At 42.1% G+C, this 14,370-nt stretch overlaps 1 protein-coding gene across 1 annotated transcript; it reads right to left on the bottom strand.

Moving 5' to 3' along the window:
• Window positions 1–4,242: 4,242 nt before the first annotated feature.
• Window positions 4,243–5,884, bottom strand: LOC124164497 (protein ALP1-like). The gene is made up of 2 exons (XM_046541827.1): window positions 5,689–5,884; window positions 4,243–5,009 (listed from the first exon to the last, which is right to left on the bottom strand). Exons 1-2 carry the CDS (start codon window positions 5,882–5,884, stop codon window positions 4,243–4,245), a joined length of 963 nt encoding a protein of 320 aa, XP_046397783.1.
• Between the last annotated feature and the right edge of the window lie 8,486 nt (window positions 5,885–14,370).

Here is a 14,370-nt window from a genome sequence, read left to right as displayed (position 1 = left end):
AAATGATTGGCATTTTTTGCATTATTATTCATGAATACTAAAGGTTAAATTAATGTAGCATAAAATTATTAACCATTAATAGCTACTAATGTAACTGGGTTGTCTACGAAGTACGAATGGTTACTACCTATTCCTAAACAATTCCCGTTTTGCGAGAACAATCAAACTTCCGGATCTCGATTTTTTCATCAATTGTTAGGCTAACGAGACCGTTTATTTTAAGCGGTTCCTTGGTAAGGCCACTTGTTTGAAGAACAAGAGCCATTATTTTTAATTCACAGCCATTTCCTTGGTGAAGCCCCACAGTGATCATCAAACCCGCGTTTAAAACGCTCTCCCCTTCAAAGATATTTCGTTGGCTGCAATTTCCACCCAAATATCACACAATTTCTTAATAGGTCACAAAAACTTTGCTACTCATGTTCCTTAGAATACAATTTAGTCCGAAAACGAAGAACGGTGCCGATATGCGCAATCGAATCCACAGCAATAAGGAGAATCACGGAGATTGCAATTGAAATGTGTTGTTATTCACGAGAAGTATACCCGGTCTGACGGCCATTTTGGATTATGACGTCAGCGACGACAGCGCCGCTAGTGGTGATTTGGTTTCCGAATAGCAGAGCCGGCCTTAGGGCGGGGCGACCGGGGCGACTGCCCCGGGCCCCGCGCTTTGGGGGGCCCCGCGTTCGTGAAAAAAATTAAAATATACGATAGTTTAAAAACGCAATTTCAACTATTACTGTATTGTTAAGTCCGTGCTAGACAAAATATAATATTATGAAAAAGGAATAATAATGCAGTAATTTAAAGTAAAAAGCGCGCTTTTTATGTTTATTTTACGTTATAATTTTATGAATAAATATAATTATAAATTTAATTTCTATTATACTATTTTGAACTCAACTGCGTGATGGTATCATAACGGCGTAATTACGAAGTCTGAATTTGGGAGGGGAACACATACTTAGCCAGAGAGTGGTAGGGATAAAAAATGCTCGAGTTTGTAGATGGGGTATAGAGTTTAATATTTTAAGTGAAGGGCCCCGCACTGAAGGTTCGCCCCTAGCCCCGCACCTGCTAGCGCCGTCACTGGGGTATAGAGTTTAATATTTTAAGAGAAGGGCCCCGCACTGAAGGTTCGCCCCTAGCTCCGCACCTGCTAGGGCGGCCCTGCTTTGATCTTATTGTATTCGTAATTTTCACTGACGTGAATTTTCGTTTGTAATTTTCACTAACGTAAGTTTTCGCGAGTGATTTTAACTCTTGTTAAATGGTGTTCTTAGTGAGAAAAAGAGTTCGGTGGTTACAACAAGTTTTTTTGACTTTGGCTAGGGAAGTGCAAGTTAGAAGCCTCTTCCGGGTGCTTTCCATTCGTCGACGCAAGTTGACTTGCGTCGACACAAGTCGTGTTTTTTGCTTTCCATTCGTTGGAGTTGCCGACACAAGCGGACTCACACCGACTCTGACGAAAAGCTGAGTTTGAGACAGCGGACAGACGAATTGCGCATGCATAGTTGTTTTGGCGCCTTACACCTGCATTGGAAGATTGGAACTGCAGTTGAAACATTTTTTTAATAAGTTATTGGCGAATGTGCGATATGTTCAAGGTATGACGTTTTAAATAAATAGCTTATATGCAGAGATAATAATGCATTTTTTAATTTGCAGTAGTTATTATACAATTGTGAGATGATTCTTTTTGTTATTTTAAAATTTTGTGATTTTGAGTGATATTATTTTTAAATATACCTGCCATGCCTATAACTAAGTCGAATTATTTGCGTAAATTGCATCATTATTTTCGCCGTAAAACGTGTGGCCATTTTATGAGGTGTAAATTCCTTTAAAGGAAAGTGATTGCTTTTTACTCGTGTTTTACTAATTCGTTGGTTGACTAACTTCGGATCACTGAATGCAAATGTAGGCTAAGTAACACACTCTTCTATGTACATTTCTTATAAGTACAATTCTGATTTGATCTATCGACTTTTGAACGGTTGTAAACAATACATTGGAATGTGAAGATAAAAGTAATATAATCGATGGCTTTGATCAAGTGAAGTGTCACGGAAATATATTTTTCTTGATTACTTTGCATTAGTGAAATAGAAATCAGATGTTGGAGATATTAAGCAGTAGAACAGCTAAAATAAATAAAGGTATTTAAGAGTATATTAAAGGAGTGAGTGCACATACTTATCGTATTTCACAGTTATCGAGAGTCATAGTATATACGTTATTTCAATGAAGGATAAGTGGATGACAAGTATTCCTAATGCTGATATTAGTTACACTATCGGAGATATTGTTAATATCACGACTTCGATTTTGTAATTCCTTAATTTTGGTCATTTACTACCAAGTCCTCTTACAATGCATTCAACACGTTTTACTGGAGAGATCCCATATCTACATTAGATTCGATCGTACTAGCCTGCCTTTACAAGTAGTGTGTTTTCCACACTTTATGCTAGTTTCTTGTTTCCACACTCCAGTATTGCAGTGTGTTCAAGTTACAGGCATTTACTGTTTCTTCAAGATGATTTTTTTTCATGTCGCAATGGATTGTGAATTTGTGTATGATGAGAGAAAGTGAGGGTAACTGATGCTAGCCTTAGTTGATAAGTTAGGCTCGATAATTTCAAATAAACAATGTCACTGTTAAATGAGAGCTGCTAGGCTTCTTACTGCTGGTCACAATATGAGTAAAATGAATTATGCTTGCTTTAATTACAGATAATTTCTCAAGATGATCTAGAGTCAATGCGGAGGAGTGGAAATTTTGTATTCAAGACTTGCAAGAAGCAAAATGTAATGCTCTTAACCCAACCTCCCAAAGACTTAACATCACAAATAGCCCACATTAATAATCCTCAACCTTCCTCTTCTCATTCAGCTCCTGAAACTAAGACCACCAACCTTGACCCCAAAACCATTATTCCCACAGATACTCCCCAACCATCACAAGCCTTGTCAGTCCCAATAGTACATCCTGCCCCCATTACCAACATTTCAACAGATGGTGAGAAAATTCTGTGGACAAGGGCTGCAACATTTGCTCTTCTGGATGCTTATGAAAAGAGAAATATAGAGTGTGACAGAAGTAAAAAAAATAAAACTTTTTGGCAACACATTGCACAAGATGTAAGGATATCCTCCGAAATAGAATATGCAGTAAGTAATTCAGGAGATATTACTTGATTTAATTGTCTTAGACTTATGATAGAGGGGGACATTACCTATTATGAGGATTTTTAATTACATTCCTATCATTATTCACTGTCAATCATGTATATGTTGACGTGATTATCCCATGGCCTTGCATTGAACCAGAGAAAGTTTTATAATACCTTCATATGTTTCAAAAAATATAATAAATTGTATGTGTATGTGACATTAATTTCTTGTATATAAAACTGGTGAAGGGTAGGGTAATGGTCCAACAGTACAAATAATGGACCCCACTCATATACTGCTAGTTATTTGTTTTACCACCATTTCATATTAAAAAAGGTGAATTACATAATTTCATATATATTCTGCTTATTTGGTATCTAATTCAGTTGTATGGTCAATAACATGCAGTTGACTGGTGACCAGGTTCGCTGGAAGTTTAGTGCCCTGAAAAAGTCCTATCACAGGACAAAGGACCACAACAGGGTTAGTGGGAATGATCCACGGCAACTGGATGAATTTGAGGAGAGAATGGCCGAGATTCTGGGAGATAGGACTACTGGAGGTGGAGACAGCTTCACATTCAGCTCTCCCATGCCTAACAGTGGATTCTCCTTGAAACCAACTGGGGAAAGCAGTAGGAAAACCCAGGAGCTCGACTGCTCACAAACTGAGAAGACTTCTTCGACACCTGCTCAAAGTCCGGTGGCCACTCCTACATTTGCCCTGAGGAAACGAGGGCGTGGTACAGGGTCGAAAACGGCTAGGACGAAGCTGGAGCTGGAGAGACAGTGGCTGCTGCATTTGCAGAAATGCGAGACAAGGGCAGATGACCAGAAATTACACCAGGAGAAGCTGTGTCTATTTAAGGAGGAGCGAAACAAGCACATGAAAGAGCAGCTGGAGTTGAGGAAGAAAGAACTTCAGTTACAAACCCTGAAGCTGACCAAGAAAATGGACAGGCATAAGGAAAGGATGGCGTTGGAGAAGGAAAAAATTGATTTGCTGAGGCAGCTTATGAATAAGAAGGGAGATTTATTCCTTTGAATAAAAATAATAGTTACATCAATAAAGCATCCTTCTAAATAATTGTTCCCTTCTATCTGTTGTCTGCCGAACCCTTTCTCTCTCTGTCTCTTCATCCTCAGATACACCATTGTGATCCATTCCAGCATCATCCTCATACATCTCCTCTCCATTGTCTCCATTATCCATGCAAATATTGTGCAATACACAGCAGGCAACCACAATTTTTACAGTGAATTCCATATCTTGAAGCTGAATTTTCTGCAGTCGGCGAAATCTACCCTTTAAAATGCCAAATGCCCTTTCTACGACCACCCTTGTTTGAGAAATTCTGAAATTGAAGTCAATCTGGCCATCTGTCAGCTGCCCATTTTCTTTAAACGGACAGACAATCCATTTTTTACCCACTCCATTGTATGCTTTGTCACCTAGCAGAAATGTCTGGTTAGGGAAATATCTTTCAATGTTGGCCTCCACTGCTGCATACATATCAGATCGCCTCAATACTCTAACATCATGATAAGATCCAGGATCTCCACAGTAAATGTTAATAAATTTTAGATCACTGCCCACGACACCCTGCAAATTGATGGAATAGGCCTGTTTTCTATTGAAGTATGGCCTACCATTTTCTGGCTGGTTGATGGGGATATGGGAGCCATCTATTGCACCTATGCAACCACGAATTCCACTCAATGCTTCAAATGCAACAGATTCCTTGTTTATTTGATTGCCTTCAGGCCACTTGATAACCTCTGGTGTCAAGGTCACAAGCCAATTTACTACCCTTCGCACAATACGAGACACTGAGGAGAAGGAAACATTAAAAAGGTTAGCTAAAGTACGGTGTGGTTCATTATTTGCCAGGAACCACAAGGTCAGCAGCAAGCTCAGCTCAGCAGAAATTTTCTATTTTCCATCCCTGTGGGTTGGAATGTATCCACTGGCAATCAAAGAATCTGCTATACAAAAAACTTATAAATCAATTCATAACACCTAAAAGGGCGTTCAAGCATGATATGAAAATTTGCAAACCCATGGGCTCTATCATCTATACGCAACTATCGATGGGGGTCGCAACTCCTTAGGATTAAAACAAAGTGGATACCTCTGTTATATAAAACGTAACTTTCTGTTGATGGGTGTTCCTTAATAATAATAGAAAGGTTACTACATTATGACATCTATTGAATAAGAACACAGCCTTAGACTTATCATAAACGCGACCTATTTTCGTCCACCGTTACATTTGCACCGATGTTCTACAGACATTTTAAACGACGACATCCATTTTATAAACTTTTGCGTTCTAATTTCATGGGAACCACCTTATTGCTTACGTGTTGACTTTTTTTAATCGTTTCAATTTTCAATACTACTAATTTAACAAAAATATGTTTAAAATTGTATTAATTAATGATTTACCTAATATTTTGTACACTACCCTCCGCTGTAATCGAAAATCATTCTTAAATTCCTCGTCACTTTTGGCATTAGCGATTTCCAAAAAGTTATGAACCCTGTGTAGTCTCTGTCCGTTCATTATTAAATTCATCACAGGAAAAAGAAGCTCTTCTTCTAAGATAACATCGTCCCCAGATTCCTGGCTTTCACTCTGGGTTCCGCTTTCTACACTCGATTCGGAATCATCACTGCTACTGCTACTATGTACTTCTTCCATTACATAGTCTATAAACTGCTTTTCGTTCATCTAAAATAAAAGACAATTTTAAGCACAAGTTTTAATTTTAACGGTCAAGAGAACAATCCAAATGACCAATGATCAGAATCCAACATTGGTCTTTAATATACACCAAAAACATTCCAGATCTTCATTCTGAATCACTTACATCGTTCTCTTTGGATAAATTTCCCGGTGTTCTACCAAGTCCTACGCGCATCAACTACTGCGCATACGGTGCTTTCCATTCGTGGCTGGCTAGGAGTTGACTAGAGTTAACACAAGGTGACACGTGAGTCGCCCGAATGGAAAGCACCCGAAGGGTTCAACCACCGTATTCCGCCAGGATTTGTGAAAGGTAAGTCAGGACTCCGTTTACTGTTGTTCATTATGAAATTTATTAACAGTATAAGTTTTCATTACCATTGAGTTAGTTCTGTTGCGTTCTTGTTGCATGGATCGATGGAAGTCTGGTGGGTGCTCATACTGCGCGTTTATGGGTGTACGATGGAACGCTTTAGTTTTCATTCAGTCGAGAACAATTTTTCAGTACTGCACGTTGGTGAGAACTCACCCCCTGCCAAACACTCTTGAAATATTGAGTTGAGCAGTAAAATTTAGCAGAATCACTGTGAGATTTTTCCTCAATTACTGGAGTGTGCAATCTTTTAATGCATTGTAGGAGACCGGATGCTGGCTCTTCATATTGAAAGCACCTACCTAAGCATCCCACGCTCTCTCCGTTCTTTTCCTCTGCTTGCACCTTACCTGCACATCCCTCTGGTTTCCGGTAGCTCCTTTCCCACCAATAGGTACTGCAACATCAGCGACCTACGAGCCTCACACGCCACGGCGATGGCAACGAATCGGAGAGGTGAATACCGATCACGTGGGGACGCCTAAGGTGGACTTGAGAGAGTAAGCAGCTTGGCAGCGGGGAGTCAACCGCGAGATGTAGAGAGAGCAACATCAACTTGGGGATCAATAAAAGAATGGTCTTTATCTCACAAAATCTTTCAATTCTGTTCCCTGTACTTCCTCTGACGGACCAGTAGCGGTCGTAAATCTTACATTGGTGTCAGAAGTGTCGGATTTTAGTCAGAGGAGGATACATATCAGAAGATAAGACCATGTCTTCTCGAATCAGTTTAGGTGGACGAGAGGTGGAGCTCCAGCAGGCCATGAACGAACTGTGCGAACGACTCCGCGTGGTCGAAACGGAAAATAAGAGGCTGAAGGATAGCAGCGCGGCAACCGCGACAGAAACTCGACCACAGCTCGCATATTTCACGGCGGTTGGCGAGTTTTCGGGAAAAGTCGAGGAGTATGTCGACGCCTTCTTTTCAAAGTTGGAGGGAATCGCAGATCTCGGTGGATGGTCCGATGCCGATAGATTGCGAGTCGCTAAGCTGCGTATGCTCGGAGACGCTAATATTTTCATTCGTAGTAAAGAGGCAGACTCGTACGAAGTTTTTAAGGCTCTCGTTACGGCGCGATACCGCTCCAAAAAGAGCGCGCGGTTTTTCCGGGAGATGTTGTCGAACCTCCGCATGTCACCGGGCGAAGGCATCGAGGCATCCGCTGACCGAGTGCGGGCGATAAATGCGCGAACCTACTCCACTGAGGGCCCAGCAGAACGAGTGGCGGAGCGACGTGTCGAGGCGGATCAGCGGGCGCTCGACACGTTCCTACGTGGGCTAACTGGGGAGGTTGGCCATCAGTGTCGACTGACTGCCCCTGAGACCTTCGATGCTGCCATCGCTAACGCCATCCGGATCCAGGAGACTGAGAGGAGGCCGGCGGAGGGACTTAGGGATGGACCACCCGCCCGCCGAGTATTCCATGCCCCTAGCCAGCGCGTCTGTTTCAACTGCGGGCAGCCCGGTCACCTTTCCAAGCAGTGCAGCCGAGGAAGGCGCTGTTTTATCTGCGGAGGGGGAGATCATCTGGCCCGTGATTGTAGGAGCCGCAGCGGGGTCCAACAGGCGGGAGATTTAAACGGCGCTGGGGCCGGAAGAGCCGCCGAATCCGGCCCCTGGTAAGTGTAATCCTACCTCGTGTGGGCAGTAAGGGGGATTCATGCGATTTGGTGGCAGTAGTTAATATTTTAGGAAGAAAATGTAAAATGCTTATAGACACGGAGTGCTCCGCGGATTAAAACCCTTACAGTGTTTAGTATATTTAGATGATGTTATTGCATTCAGCAGCGGAATTAAAGAACACTCCAAGAGATTGAGACGAGTTTTCGAAAAATTGAGGGAATCAAAACTTTCATTAAAATTTGAAAAATGCCACTTTGCCTTAGAACAGGTAAATTATCTCGGCCATATTATTTCGAAAAAGGGTGTGCGGCCCGACCCGGGAAAGATTGATGCGGTGAAAAACTTCCCAACCCCAACGAATGTGAAAGAGTTGCAATCTTTTCTCGGTCTAGCCAACTATTACCGACGCTTTGTCGATCGATACGCCGAGCTGGCCAGGCCCCTTACAAGGCTTTTGAAGAAGGGGACAGCGTTTATCTGGGGACCGGATTGTCAACACGCAATGGGTGTTTTGAAGGATGCACTGACTTGTAGCCCTGTGCTTGTATACCCTGATTTTAACAAACCCTTTATTCTCTCCACGGATGCAAGTAATTTTGCGCTTGGGGCCGTCTTATCACAAGAGGTCGCGGGAGAGGAGCATCCAATAGCCTATGCATCTCGGCAACTAAATACCGCGGAAATCAATTATTCCACGACTGAAAAAGAATTGCTGGCGATCATTTGGAGTGTTCAGCATTGGAGGCCTTATTTATTTGGGAAAATTTTTAAAATTGTGACAGATCACGCAGCATTGAAATGGCTTTTCAGTATGAAGGACCCCTCTAGTAGGTTGATGCGATGGACGTTAAAGCTCGGCGAATATAACTATTCCGTTGTTCACAAACCGGGGAAGAAACATTTGAACGCGGATTGTTTGAGTCGTAAAGTGAGGCTTGTCGACACCATATTTGATGATGACGTAGCAAAAATGCAAGTAAGGGATATGCAGTGTAAACAGTGGCGTTCATCACAAGGTTTCGAAGAAAAGGGAGGGTTTTTATACAAAGATACGCGTAATGGATTGAAACTAGTGGTTCCGGAGATAATGAGATTAGATGTTTTCAGACAGTATCATGAGCACCCTTTGTTTGGCCACTCAGGTGCGCAGTCAACATTCAATAGAATAGAATCTCCCTATTGGTGGCCTAAAATGCGAGCGCATGTTGAAAGGTTGGTGAAAGAGTGTGTGTCATGCAATCGCCGTAGCCCGTATGGTAGAACGAGAGCGCCTTTGCAGAAGCTACCTGAAGCCGAAGCCCCTTTTGATTTCGTAGCGGTCGATGTGGTAGGACCCCTACCCGTGACGGAGAGTGGAAACAGATACATTCTCTCCATATTAGATCATTTTTCGCGGTATTTGGTCATGGTCCCCTTGGCGGATCAGTCGGCAGTGACTGTAGCTGAGGCTTTCGTGAATAGGTGGGTTTTGAAATTTGGTGTGCCAAGTAAGCTTTTGAGCGATCAGGGGTCTAATTTTATGTCTGATCTGTTTACAAATATGTGTAAATTACTGAAGATTACGAAGTTACGCACAACACCCTTCCATCCGGAATGCAATGGGAGAATTGAGAGGGTTCATCGAACAATTGCGGTTATGATTACCCATTACGTAAACTCTAAAAACAATAGCTGGGATGTATTACTCCAATATGCAACTACAGCATATAATAGTAGCACGCATAGTAGTACAACATGTTCGCCACATGAAGTTGTATTCGGGTTTCCAATGAAAACCCCTTTCGAGTGTTTGGACAGAGAGAGTAAAAAGATTGTCGGCGATTATGTTACGGGTCTTTGGAAAATCCTGATGGATCTGAGGTCGAAGTGCCGCAATAGTTGTAGGAGTGCGCAGAGAACGCGAGAGATTCAGTACAATAAAAAATGCAGGGATGTGAAGTACATGTGTGGGCAGTATGTATATTTGAGTGATGCCCAAATTAAGTCAGGCCGAGTTAAGAAGTTTCATTGCCCATGGAGGGGGCCATACAAAGTGATTGAAGTTCTCTCGGACACAAATGTGCGGCTGAAGCTTCCCTTTCGAAATGTTGTTGTACACAAAAATAGGCTTAAACCGTATCATGGTACTTCCCCTCCCACTTCAACTAGCAGATTCCAGGAGCGACGTCGAGGGCGCCCACGGAAAACCCAGACGACGGAGGACGAAGGAGCCAGCTGTGCGCCCTGTCCAAGTGTGGAAGACCCCCCCTGTTTTCCCCTTCCCAGTGTTGTTTATCCCTCCACCTCATCAGTGCCCCCAGCGAGTTCCCTGACCAGCGAGAGTGATAATCTGGAAGAGTACGCACATCCCAGAGAAGACCGCGAAGAGGATACCAACGTCCTTGCTTCCCCATTCCGTGCGCAAGCACATTCCGCGGAAGGCCGCGGAGACTGCGGGAGCACCGACGCAGACGAACTCTTCGAACGGATTCTAATGAAAATCTGGTTACCTTTGATTTTGGATTTGAAAATGTCAGCCTTTCTTACTGAGAACTTAAGTGTAATACTGGAAATTTTTGGAAAGCCGAAAATTCTTAACGTCATAAAAAAATTTCAACGCATCCAATAATTTGTTAATCATTTTGCTCTGTCATCCACATTCTTTCTCAATAAATCTTCATCCATCCGTTTGGTAGCCACACTCACTTATGTACCCCACCTCCTCAACACGTGTTTCTTTTTTCTGGAAACTAACCCTTCCCTCTGCCTCCCTCGTGAATCGTAAAACGAAACGGCGCACTCTCCCACAATTTGGATTTCCCGTTCAGTTTTTCTTTCCTTTCCCTTCTACTCCCAGTTGAGCCCCAACAACCGCGTAGTTTCCCTTTGTATATTCCCAACCCTTCTTCACCGCCGACACTCGCTAATCCCTCAATGGGACACCGAAACTATTTAAGCTATTCATGTTCTTTTTCCCATTTTTTTTCTTTTATTAGCTCGTTCGATTTTCGGCAACCCTCTCTTAACCTCGTGTTAGTCTTTGAACTTTCCGCGTCCTCTTTACTTTTCACCTTTTCCCGAAGTAATCGCCCTGTGGTGCAGGTTTTTGAAATGGAAACAACAATCAAAATTTGCATAATGGGGATCTGTAATCCGTCGGTTAAAATACGCCATCGCGTAAGTATTTTTATCCATTCATTAAAAGCTACAAAATATTTGATGTTATGTACCTTAGATATTTATTGACTTTTTGCAAAGAATGTGACTAGCCAAAACTAAGTTTTTGTCTCAGATAGAACTCCGAACGAAAGATTCCTATTTTCATAAATTTGCCTCCACTTTTGCGTCAACTTATCAGCGAATAATATTTAGTCGTTTCATTTAATGGAGCACAATAATTTTCACCAAGTGGCTTATCTCTTCCGACAAAATACTACAGACGTTATTATCTGTCAAATTTGCCTTTGTGCCAGTACCGTGTTGCGGGAGGCTGCAGAACTTCGTCAAAGGACTCATTGAGTCTCGCATTGCTGAATATAAAATCCTCTGGACGTCCACTCGATGTTCGTGCATATCTCCTCTTCAAATTTTATCAAAATCCCTGGAGGTCGAGTGGTTACTTCCCTGAAGTTTTCTTACTGATAGCTTTTTCGTTTAGTTTATCAATACAGAACAAAATTCCCTAACGGAATATGACCCCGAATGGAGAAGCATTCAGAATTTAAGAATCTGTTCTTTCGGACTGATGGATAATATTTTTGCAGAAGCGGTGATTAATTTAAGGTTAGATTGCATAATTTAGAGTTTTCAATAATGAAGGATGCTTCATTTTTCACTTATAACCATCAAATCGGGGTTCCCGGTGCTCCCCTGAAATTTTTTTTCTCTCTTGCCTTCGGACCGCATTCTTTGAACTGTATGAGACTGTTTCAACAGTTATTAACAGCTGAATGTTGTAAAATTGCTTTCAGTAGTAACGGGAAGAGCCAAGCAGAGAGAAGAGGGAAGGATTCATGGAAGACGCAGCTCGCTAGGCGATAAAGAAATGCACGCTTCTTTTGTCCCAAATCCTCTCTCCCACACACAGCCCGATCGGACTTCGTCGCCCGTCGGACCGAGGTGTCGACCGTCCCCCTGTCAAACAGTTTTTGGAGGGGAAAGAGGGGAGGGAGAGGACTCAAGGTCAGCTTACCCGTGCGGGAGTACGTCGCTGCCCTCTCTCGACAGCAATTCACAACAACAGATGTATATCATTTTCCCCATAAGGGCTGGCCCTCGTCTCTGATAAGACAACATCAATCTTTAATTTTTTTAAGTATCCCGTACTTGGTTTATTGTAAATTAAAGATCTCTTTTCAAGGTGACATCTCCGAAGCTAATTTCCTTAATGTTCTCTTTCCTCCACCTTGTAGTAGGCAAGGATTCCAATTTCCTTGAGTAATAAGAGGCATTATCTACCACTATAATTGATCCTTCGGGTAAGTTTGCAAGAAGTGAGTGCTCAAACCATCTCTCGTAACACTCGCCACCCACTTCTTCATGCTCATCCATTGAGTGCTTTTTGTGCAGAAACACATGCAATGCTTCTTTTATGAACCCACTTACCGTTTCTGCGTGTATAATAGCAAACCGTCCTCCTCGGGAAGTAGGGGCCAAGCCCAGTATCGAGGCCCTCTGCCAGTATTTAGTCCAGCAAGGAAAACTCGACGCGGGTTTTCTAATTGTTTGTTTCGCATACTAATGTTCACTATTTGTCCAACATTAATCCAACTTTCGGCTGTGAATATACTCGTCCTGTGTTCGCGACGATATTTTTTTAGCTGCCTTAAATAATTAATTGTGCCACCAACGAATAATATCATCCCTTTCGATAAGGATGCTTCTTTTCCGCCTGCGTTCGTACACGAAGCCTATGTCCAAAAGAAGACGATATAGTGCTGTCCTTTTGTAAACTGGGAGAATACTATCCATATTTACCGATTTTAAGATGGATTTTAAAGTCGGAGGAATATTTTTCACGAAAGATTCATGTACCTTACTTCTTATTCCCGATCTCACAAAATCGTCGAAAATCACTGCTCTCGAATTTTTGTAAGGCTGTCTAATTTCTTTAGTTATTGAAGGAGCCACCAATGGACCACGGGAACTTTCCTTTCTCACTCTGTAAATAGTGGTCTCCTAGCACCCAGTAGCCTTCGAAGCTTCTCGGCAAGCCTCACTAATGCTGAGAGATTTCCTTAAATACGAGAAGACTTGTGCACCAACTGTCTTTCGCGGCTTATGAGCTTCTCACCTTTTCTCCTCTTCTTTGTATCGGATATATTGGTTGGGCATGTTACAGCAGAGATAAGTGTAAAACACACTTCACAATTCTCAAATTCAGCAGACTACACAACACTTGTTCACTCCAAAAAAAATGCAATGACAAACTGAACGTCTTCGTAAATTCTTCCCCCGGCCCCTTCGGCTACGGTCGATTTTGGTGCAGGTTTTCTGGTACCCTATGAAAGGAACTCAGAAAAAAAACCCATGCCCCCTTTTGTAAAAGGCGTGCACTGGATGAGAAAAAACCCAAGCCCCCTTTTGTAAAAGGCATGCACTGGAAGGCGTGTTCCGCACAGATTATGAGATATTTTCTTTCTTGGCTTATGCGGTGGGACCGAAAATACCCAAGGCGAAAGCGTCTTATTTCCAAGCCGCTTGCTTACTTTCGTGTATCGATGTATTCAGATAAAAACACTGCTGTTACAACGTATGAGTATTCTCTGTTTAGGATATCAAACGAATAGATAAATACATTTCATAGAATGCATTGACAAAACACTCCTTTTCCGCCCGAGAATTTTCCCTCTGCGCGCAAGAAAAAGCAAGAAGCCCGGCCCAGCGGCGCCGTAATATTTTTTCTTAAGATCAAAACCTTGTAACTCGCTTCAGAGTTGATGTAAGTTAATGATTTTTTCACCAAAAATAACTTTGTAGTTTTCTCCACATTTGATACGCAGCATATAGGGACCTACGACGTAAGAAACGTAAGTTAGTAAGCGACTACTTTTTACCTTGCAAAAATCAAAATTTTCTTGTCCTAAAGGGTGTTACGTCGGCATAACAACATTTTAACTCATAATTTGTACAATTGGTGAAGACTTTCAAAGAGAAAATAGTGTGAAGAATTTTGTGCAGAAGATTCAATTCAATACAGACAACGGTCAGGCAGATATTGCGAGAAGAAGATAAAGTAAAAAAATACACGTTCCTGACGGAAATTTAAGGAAATGTTTTTTATAGCTTTTGTTATAATTTTTATCGAAAAACTATTGGCACCAATGAATGCAGCATCTCTTTCTACATTAGAATGCAATTTTTAATCAGTGCATAACGCAACATTAATTTTCGTGCTGTTATTGACAACACCGCGCTCCTGGCCTTATGGAGATTAAGGGGGTTGGTCGCGCCGCCTGAATACAC

This window comes from Ischnura elegans, chromosome 8, assembly GCF_921293095.1.
Source record: "Ischnura elegans chromosome 8, ioIscEleg1.1, whole genome shotgun sequence".
In the NCBI taxonomy this organism is placed as follows: domain Eukaryota; kingdom Metazoa; phylum Arthropoda; class Insecta; order Odonata; family Coenagrionidae; genus Ischnura; species Ischnura elegans.
Note: the sequence above shows the minus strand (reverse complement) of the source record. Positions and strands in the feature narration are given on the sequence as shown.

Coding starts and splice junctions, on each gene's coding strand:
- LOC124164497 (XM_046541827.1), bottom strand. CDS start 5,884: ATGGAAGAAGTACATAGTAGCAGTAGCAGTGATGATTCCGAATCGAGT. Junction 5,010..5,688: donor GGAAATCGCTAATGCCAAAA/GTGACGAGGAAT, acceptor CCTTCTCCTCAG/TGTCTCGTATTGTGCGAAGG.